The 9,223-nt window shown below is 58.0% G+C and overlaps 1 protein-coding gene across 1 annotated transcript; it reads left to right on the plus strand.

The window, feature by feature from the left end:
* Nucleotides 1-322: 322 nt before the first annotated feature.
* NLRP6 (NLR family pyrin domain containing 6) lies at nt 323-9,223 on the plus strand. The gene is made up of 9 exons (XM_067295329.1): nt 323-641; nt 1,213-2,935; nt 3,661-3,750; nt 3,838-4,266; nt 5,961-6,131; nt 6,348-6,518; nt 7,245-7,415; nt 8,101-8,271; nt 9,133-9,223. Exons 1-9 carry the CDS (start codon nt 323-325, stop codon nt 9,221-9,223), a joined length of 3,336 nt encoding a protein of 1,111 aa, XP_067151430.1.

The following is a 9,223-nucleotide window of genomic DNA, read 5'->3' on the forward strand; positions in this document are numbered from 1 at the left end:
GAGTGGGGCCGCAGGGGCTCCCGTGGCTGCGGAGGCCACCTTCCAGGCACCACTGCAGGTGCTCGCTGCTCCTTTCGGCCCATGGGCACTTCTCGAGGCAGGATCAGTGTCCCACGGCACCTCCCATGCCCTCTGGAGGTGCCGGGCCCCCTCCCAGGGCCGGGGTGGCGGTGGGAGATGCCCCTGGCCGCGATGGCAGCACCAGAGCAGCAGGGCTGGCAGCATCTCTCCGAACGCCACCTCAGCCAAGGCGATGGCCCCAACCCTCCTTCCCCCGGCACAGGCGCTAGGTCGTGCATTCGCAGCGCTCGCGGGTCTCCCCATGGGGGCATGCAGCAGCAAGAGCAGCACCCCCAAGGAGGGCAGCCCCCAGGGCATCGCCGGGGAGCTGCTGCTTCACGCCCTGGAAGAGCTCCCGCAGCAGGATTTTAAAAGATTTCGGGATACACTGGCGCACGGAGACCACGGGGGCCAACGCTGCATTCCCTGGGGGCGGCTGGAGACTGCCGACCGGACCGACACGAAAAACCTCATGCTGCATTTCTACGGCAAAGATGCTGTCCTGGATGTCGCTGTGGCCGTGCTGGAGCAGATCCACCTCTGCGATGCTGCGGCCAGGCTCAGGGAAGGCAGAGAGAAAGGTGGGAAAAGCCAAGCGGCCCCTGGGTTTGGGTGCCCGGAGGGGGAAACCTGCCTGGGGAAGGGGGCTGAAAGGCAGCGGGGCTGCGAGGGGCAGCGCAGCCCGGGCTCTGCAGAGACGTCGTCCCTCCTTGCCGTGCCCAGGGATTTGGGGGAGCCCAGCAGGGTCTTCGCTGCTACCCACTAATGGCTCCATGCAATTTCTCTTCCAGCCCTAGGGCCTGCTTCCCTACTGAGTTCGTCGGCAACAGGTAGGTGCTGTCGGGGCAGGCGTGTGGGGTGCGGCTGACGCTCTCCCCACACCCCTAGGGGTGCCGAGGCTGGGGGTGGCCGGGACCAAACTGGGTGCTGCCACCGAGGGGGCTGCCCGCAGGTCCCTTGCCCCAGCATCACCTGGAGGAGGTGGTGGTCGGCCCTCCTGAGTGGCCGGGAGGGCTTTGCCACGAGAGGGGTTGTATGGGCTGCGGGCAGCACGAAACCCGTGGTTTTTGGTTACGGTGTTTTCATCAGAAGATTGACGAACATCATGTGAAAGGTTTCCTGCAATTCTGATGTGGCCTGTCACCGTTTCAGATTACAGGAAGAAATACAAAAAGGAGATCTGCAACATTTATAGCAGAATAAAGGACCGAAATGCCTGTGTCGGTGATGACATAAGCCTGAACGCCAGGTACTCAGAGCTGGTGATTGTCAATAAACCCCGAGATGAAGAGCAGCGGGAACACGAGATCATGGCCATGGGACGGATGCATGCGGAGATCATGAAGAAGCAAGCCAACTCCTCCGTCACCATAGGTGACCTTTTTAAGCCCAGCCCGGATGGATGGACCCCCAGGGTCGTGGTGCTCCTCGGAGCTGCAGGCATTGGGAAGACGATGGCTGCCAAGAAAATCATGTTGGACTGGGCGTCAGACAAGGTGTTTGTGGAGTTTGACTATGTTTTCTACATACACTGCCGGGACGGCAACCTTCTCACCAGCGAGGCAAGCGTGGCTGACCTGATCTCCAGGTGCTGTCCCGGCAGCTCTCCCCCACTCACCGAGATGCTGAAGAGCCCGGAGAAGCTCCTGTTTGTGATTGATGGCTTTGATGAGCTGCGCTTTTCCTTTGATCAGCCCCAGTCCGACCTGTGCTCCCAGCCCTGGGAGAAGAGGCCAGTGGAAATCACCCTGAGCAGCTTGTTTCGAAAAACGGTTCTCCACGAGTGCTCCCTGCTCGTCACCACACGGCCGGCCGCACTGCAGAAACTGGGCAAGTGCCTGGAGTGCGAGCGCTGCATGGAAATCCTTGGCTTTTCCGAGGCAGAGAGGGAGGAGTATTTCCACAAGTTTTTCGAAAACGCGGAGCAGGCGGCCGCAGCCCTTCAGTTTGTCCGAGGGAACGAAACGCTCTTCACCATGTGCCTCGTGCCCATCGTGTGCTGGATCACCTGTACCATCATGAAGCAGCAGTTCAGCAGGAAGAGCAGTCTCGCACAAAGCACAAAGACCACGACGGGAATCTACATTCGCTATCTCTCCATGCTGTCCAGTTCACTGAGCAGCGAGTTGAAGCAGGACATGCCCGTGGTGCTGCGGAGACTTTGTTGCCTGGCTGCCGATGGGGTTTGGAAGCAAAAAGTCCTGTTTGAGGAGGAGGAGGTGCAGAGGTACACACTGGACCAGAGAGAGGTCCTCCCGCTCCTCCTCAATGAGCACATCTTCCAGAAAGACATCGACTGCGTCAGCACCTACAGTTTCATCCACCTCAGCTTCCAGGAATTTTTCGCGGCTCTCTTTTATCTACTCGAAGATGAAGGAGAAACACAGACGCTTCCAGCTGGTCCTACAAGGGATGTGAACAAGTTGCTAGAGAACTATGGCAACTCGAGGAATTACTTCATGTTAACCGTGCGGTTCCTGTTTGGTCTCTTAAATGAGGAACAAAGAAATGCTCTGGAGAAGGAAACTGGGTGTAAAATTTCACCAAAGATTACACAAGAATTACTCATGTGGCTTCAGAAAAGCCAAAAAACTGCCTTAGCTGTTCTTACGCAGGAGACCACACTGATTCGGGAGTTGGAGGTCTGTCACTGTTTATATGAAATCCAAGATGAGCGTTTTGTGACAACTGCTTTGGATCACTTCACGGGAGTGTATCTCCGAGGGGTCAATCTTAACCGATTTGATCAAATTGTCCTTTCATTCAGTATAAAAAACTTCCCCAGACTGGAGTCACTCAACCTGGGACATTGCTCCTTTATATGGGACAACCCCGAGGACTACACAGGCCCACAGAAGGCAAAGCAGGCATATCGGTATGTAAGACCCGGAGTCGCAAACTGGCAAATTCCCTTCGAGCTGAAACAGTTTTGATAGCTCAGGAATGGCTGGATGAGCCCCCCCCCCAAAGCAAGGCTGCCCTCCCGCCATGCAGTGCCCTGGGGGGGGAGCTGCCGGGGGCTACGTTTGACCATTTTGGACCCTTGAAAGGATGGGGGTTCTGCTAAGCTGCAGCAATTGCCCAGGACAGAGAGTCTTCCTGCTAGCAGCACAGACGCTGGCCTCTCTGTGCACAGCAAGGCAGCAAAACCTGCCATGATTTTGGGTTTCTTGGTGCCAACCTCTTTCCCATAGCAGTTCACGGGAGGAGCTCACGCTGTTCAAAGCTGCCTGCCGTGTGCGCTCGGTGCTGCCTGCTCCTTTTCCTCCTGTCCTGGTGTGCCGGTGCTGGGTAGCGCTTGAGGCAGGGAAAGCCCCGGGCAAGGCGGGGATGGGAGGGCTGCAGTGCGCGGGGGTCGGCGCAGGCACCCCTATGTCCCTCTGGGGCAGAGCTGTGCGGCACCCAGCGCGTGCCCAGCCGAGAGACAGTGCCGAACCAGCTGGCCCGAGCTGCTGGCTGCCAGTGGCAGCGCTGCTGGCCACCACTCTGCCAGAAGCCATCTGTAGGGCCTCGCCACGGGCGCAAGGGGCTACTTTGACGGCTTGAAATGCAATCAGCGGCCAAGGAGCAATACTCAAAGCATTTCTTCTTTGTTTTTAGGGAAAAACAGCAGGAGGAGGGGAAGGATTCGCCCATTCACCTGCTTTGTCAAGCCTTGGAAAAGTCAGGCTGTAAATTAAAGACGCTAAGGTAATAGCTCTTTCCTGGCAGGCAAACAAGGAAAACAAGCAAACCCCAACCTTGTTACTGCATGGGGTGAGACTTGCATCTTAGCAGAGTCGTTGAGGGCCGGTTGCTGGTGCTGGCCGGCCAGAACTCCCTGCTGCACTGGGAGGACAACCCCACGTCGCCACGACGCATGGCATGGTGGGACAGGCTGTTCTCGTGCTTCCCGGGGGCTGTCTTTGAAGAGCAACCCGGTTTCTGGATCTTGTCAGTGGTGGCCACCTTGGAGAGGGGTTGGCTGGTGTTTCCATGGGTCAGGGGAGCTGCGCTGAGCCCTGTGGCTCCTCTCCACCTGTCTCTTTGCAGGTTTGATCGCTGTCAACTCACAGGCGCCTGCTGTGGGGCTCTTGCCCCCATCCTCAGAGCAAAAATCACCCTGACGGAGCTGGACCTGGGTGGGAACGACAAGCTGGGGGATGGAGGCGTAAAGCTGCTGTGCGAAGGCCTGAGCCATGCCGCCTGCCAGGTGCAGACGCTGCGGTAAGGGATGCCACACTCCTCCACGCACCTCCCCGGCTGCCCTGTGGGTGACGGGACGTGGGGCTGGGGCCGAGGCTGGGGTGGACACAGCCGTTCAGCCCTGGGTCACCACTCGCCCCGTGCCCAGTCTGCCCTGTGGCACAGCAGGAAGGGTCTGCACATTAACTGAGCGGCTGCAGGACCATTTCTCTCTTCTTCTTTCGAGCCAGGAAGAAGGAGAAAAAAAGAAAAAGAAAAAAAAGACATGAGAAAGAGCCAGTCACTCATGCTGCCTTTGCCAAAGATAGCTTGAGACAAGACAGACCTATTCCCCAAAGGGTCCTGCCCCTTATTATTGCATTTCCCGTTAATATAATTTGCCTCTACATTTTAAAAATGAGTCTCCTACAATGCGACGCCGAGGTTGGCCCAAGGTTTCAGATTCATCTGCCTAGACATTTTATGCGCAATGCATAAATGTGCACCATCAGCGGTTTTGAAACGTAAAGAAAAGAAGTGCCAGTTTTACTAGAGCACCGTAGGGAAGGAGGAGGTATAACCCATGCTAAGTGCCTAGGTCAGACAGAAAAGTTATAGGAGAGGTCTTCGTTACGGTCTCCGCTGTCTGCTTGTTAGGACTTGGGCAGCTCTGTCCCCCCTAGGCACCTCCTCCGCAGGCTCCTGCCCTGCAGCTGCAGGTGTTTTCAGGCCCCAGTGAGTCCAGGCAGTGGCAGGGCAGGCCATGCACCATCGAGAAACATATACCTGCAGGGGGTGATTCATCCCGTGGACCACCAGTCTTCTCGGGGAAAGGGTGAACCAGCCCCCGCAGTGGTGTCCACCTTTTCCTTTCAGTATAGATTTAGGCTGGACGATTAGCTTGGAGGGAATCTCTTTGAGAGTTCAGAAGTGTGGTGGATTAATCACGTCCATTCTGGCAAGATGGTTTGTCCTCAGACTTCTACTCCAGGGCTGAATGGATACGCTTTGGTTGTCTTATCCTTCCGTGCCTGCACTACAGCATAGTGCGACTGCTGCTGGGTATTGCCTCGTGGCTGCATGTCAGCATTTTGCCACTTGCAGTCTGGAGATTTGCGTTGCATTTCTCACTTTGGAGGGAGTTTGAGGTGTTCTCAGCATCGCTGCCCCCGGGGCCTTTGCAACAAGGAAATTCAACAGCAAATGGTTAACTGCATGTTCCTGCACAGCGTGTGCCTGCCTTTGAAGAGGGATCTGCAGGGGTAGTGGACAGCAAGGTGTCCTCCTCTCTTTTCCAAGGCAATATCCCCCTTTAGTGCCAGAGCCACTGCAGGAGCCGCTTCTGCACCCACAGGCAGCCCAGGGTCAGGAGCACCATGAGCTTCAGCCTTACAGGTTTTTGCTTCTTTATATAAATTGAGCATATGTTTCACTTTCTGTTTCCCTGGGGCCCTTCTCTCAATATTGGGGGAGAGAGGTGACGCTGTAGCCTGGCCTTATTTCTGTTTCCAAAGTGATGCTGTGCCGGAAGATGCAGTCCTTGCAATGGAGAGCTCAAAGGGGAAGGTCCTTCAGTCGGAGGCAGAGGAATCGTCGTTTTTAGCTGAAATGGCTGCTAAGTTGCATGCTCTGACCTGCCAGCGGGCCTGGGAGGCGGAAAGGCTCGGTGGCAGGGACGAGGCGCCCGCGAGAGTCTCTGCACGCCCGGGCAGCCCCACCGCTCGTCTCTCCCGCAGGTTGGGCTGTTGCAACCTCACGGCCGCCAGCTGCAAGGACCTCGCCGCTGTGCTCAGTGCCACTCCGAGCCTGGCCCACCTAGACCTCAGCGACAACCACCTGGCCGACCGCGGGGTGCAGGAGCTGTGCAGGGGCCTAATGCAACCCAAATGCAGGGTGGAGAAGCTCTGGTACGGGGCTCTGGGCTGGTGGGTTTGCTCCACGGGGATGAAGCCCCCGAGGGCAGCGGGGGCAACGGGGCTGGGCGCGGAGGGCGCTGAGCTGGGAATCATCATCCCTCGCTGCGGCCGGCTGCGCGAGCCTGCCGCGCCGCATCACTCCCTGCCTGCCTTAGCTGCAGCCCACCTCGCGCAAGGCGGCGCATTTACCGTGTGTCCCCCGCACAGGCTGTGGCGGTGCCGCCTGAAGGAGAAGGGCTGCGGGGCCCTCGCCACGGCGCTCTGCGCGAACCCGAGTGTCACAGAGCTGCACCTGGGGGACAACGAGCTGGGGGACAGAGGCGTGCGGCGGCTGTGCGAGAGCCTGAGGGATGGCGCCTGCCGGGTGCAGACGCTGAGGTGAGGGGCTCCCCCGGGTGCTCCCCAAGGGCCGTGAGTCGCGGGCACCATCGGGCGGGCACCAAGAGCCTCTGCAGGCAGGATGTCTGCAAGTTAAAAATACAAAGCAATTACTCTCTAGCGCTCAGAGGAGACGACGAGGATTTAATGCTCTCCTAGGCATACAGCAGTACGCTCGCTGCCCTCTTAAGACACCCAAAAAGTCTTTGCTGGCCAGGCAGGCATCTGTCAGCAAGGGAAAGATTTACCTGCTGAGATGCTGTCCTTCACCAGCTCCATCAGCACTGACAACCACGGTTTTCCCAGCCAGATTTTATACCTTTCTATGCTGATCTTTTTGCCTCGTGAGCTACTAATGAGCCCCGTCTCAGCAGCCCTACGAAGGCAGGCAGCCGAAAGCCAGGCAGGGGAAACGGCTGCGGAGGGCTTGCACAGCAAGAGCGGGCGGCCGTGCCTGCCCTGCCGGCAGCGTGGCAACGCTCCGCAGAAGTGGAAACAGCAGCGTTTCCCAGGGCTTGGGCAACATCTCCCTCAGCTGCACAGCCCTGGGAAAAGGTGCCCAGACTCGGCAGGTGGAGGCACCAGAGGCAGGATCCCTGGGGCGAGCGCGCAGTGAGCCCGGATGGGGGGTGTGGGCTTTGCCCGTGCGGGGAGCCGGCACGACGGGTTGCTGGAGCGGCTGTGACAATGCCGCCCGTGACTTTTCTCCGCGTGTCCCCCGCACAGGCTGTGGCGGTGCTGCCTGAAGGAGGAGGGCTGCAGGGCTCTTGCTGCGGCGCTCCGCACAAACCAGAGCCTTAGGGAGCTGCACCTGGGGGACAACAAGCTGGGGGACAGAGGCGTGCGGCGGCTGTGCGAGAGCCTGCGGGATGGTGCCTGCCGGGTGCAGATGCTGAGGTGAGGGGCTCCCCTGGGTGCTCCCCATGTGCAGTGGACCCCTGGGGCCGGGAGGATGCTCTCTGCAAGGACCAGCTGCTACTCACCTGTGCTTCCACTGATGGGTCTCCCTCTGGCCGGTCACTGTTCCTCTCCAGGGGCAGTTTGGGCATCTTTGGGTGGGCACCAAGAGCTTCTGAAAGCAGGGTGTTCGCAGCTTAAAAACAGAAAGAAATTATTTACTGGCTAGCACTCAGAAGAGACAGCTAGGATTTAACGCGCTCCTAAGCTCACCACCCCAACTGCAGTTGGACATGGCATCAACCAAAATTTTCAGGTGCCTGTACCTAGACATTTTCCCCACAAAGACCACCCCGATAATATTTCATGGCTCTGAGAAATAATCACAGGGCATCCCAGTCAGGGGGAGGCCAAATTGTGCTCATGCCCATCTGGAGAGACGTTCCCCATCCTGGGGAGATTACATCCAGCCCAGAGCAAGGCTTTGGGGCAAGCTCCCCTGGAAGCTTCTTCCAGGCACATTGAGGACCAGAAGGTGACGGGGAACCTCCAGGTGCTGCCTCCTCACTGGCCCCGGTGTGGACGCATAGGCAGCAAGAGTGAGGTTTCCAGCTGTGAAGGACCACACGTGCCAGCGCAGCTAGGGGACCCCCTTTGCCATTCCTCAAACGTGTCTCTCCGGCAGCCTGTGGCAGTGCCAGCTCACAGACGCCTGCTGTGCAGACTTTGCCACCGTGCTCAGCGCCAGCCAGAGCCTGGTGCACCTGGACCTGAGCGAGAACAACCTGGGAGACAGCGGCGTGCAGCTGCTCTGCGAGGGGCTCAGACATCCCACCTGCCTCCTGCAGAGACTCTGGTAAGGGACATTCAGCTGTGGGGCTGCAGGATGGCTCCCTGGGGAGACAGGGACAAACCAAGCACGACGTGGGCCTCCATCCCCCCGTGCCAGTGCTTCTGGGTGCTCCCGACCTGCCCTAGGAAGCAGGAGAGTGTTTTCTGCAAAGCTGAAAACCACGCTGCAGCAGCACCAAAGCTGCTGCTCCACGCACCCTTTGCTGCAGCCTTGGTACCAGGGGCCAAACACACCTCGGGTGCTGAGCGGTTCAATCTGGAGAGCATCGCACTGGCAGCTGGAGCTGGCGCTGCCTCCTGCCAGCTAGCAGGCACTGGCCGTGTTATTCCCCCCTCAGATCCACCAGCTGCTCATTTCTGGAATTAGCATGATTATATCTGCCTCCTTTCTAAAGCTGTTGGTAATGTTTTGGGAGAAACTGCTAATGCAAGGAAGATGGTTGGACACATTTTATCTGCCCTGATGCAGGCAGAGATGGTTGTTTCCCAGGACTGCACCTTTCTCGCCCCCAGCGTGGTGGCAGAGGCAAGGCAGGGGATGGCTGTGCCGGCATGGGGAAGGAGCAGGACGCCCAGGAGCCTGCTGAGACCGGGCTCGACAGCCCCAGCAGGGTCAGGGCTGCGTTGTGCCTTGGCTGAGCTGTGGTTACCCAGCGGAGAGGGCTCTGCAGATTAGCCCCCACCTCAGTTTCCCCCGTGCTCTGTGCTTGCTGAAGCAGAAGAAGCCGGCTAGGACAGAAAACACCAGAAAACAATGCTGGCTGCTTTTTTTTATCCTTTTTTTGTTTCTGGCTGTGCAATACTGTGGCTAACAGGCAATAGTGTGGGTAGATGTAACCACTCCTCTTCCCTTCTCTCTCCAAAGGTTGAACAAATCTGGATTAAGTGAAGAAATGCTGCAGAATCTGGCTGCTCTGAAAGAAATAAAGCCCAGTCTAAATATAGGATACGTTTGA

Source organism: Apteryx mantelli, chromosome 4, assembly GCF_036417845.1.
Source record: "Apteryx mantelli isolate bAptMan1 chromosome 4, bAptMan1.hap1, whole genome shotgun sequence".
Classification (NCBI taxonomy): domain Eukaryota; kingdom Metazoa; phylum Chordata; class Aves; order Apterygiformes; family Apterygidae; genus Apteryx; species Apteryx mantelli.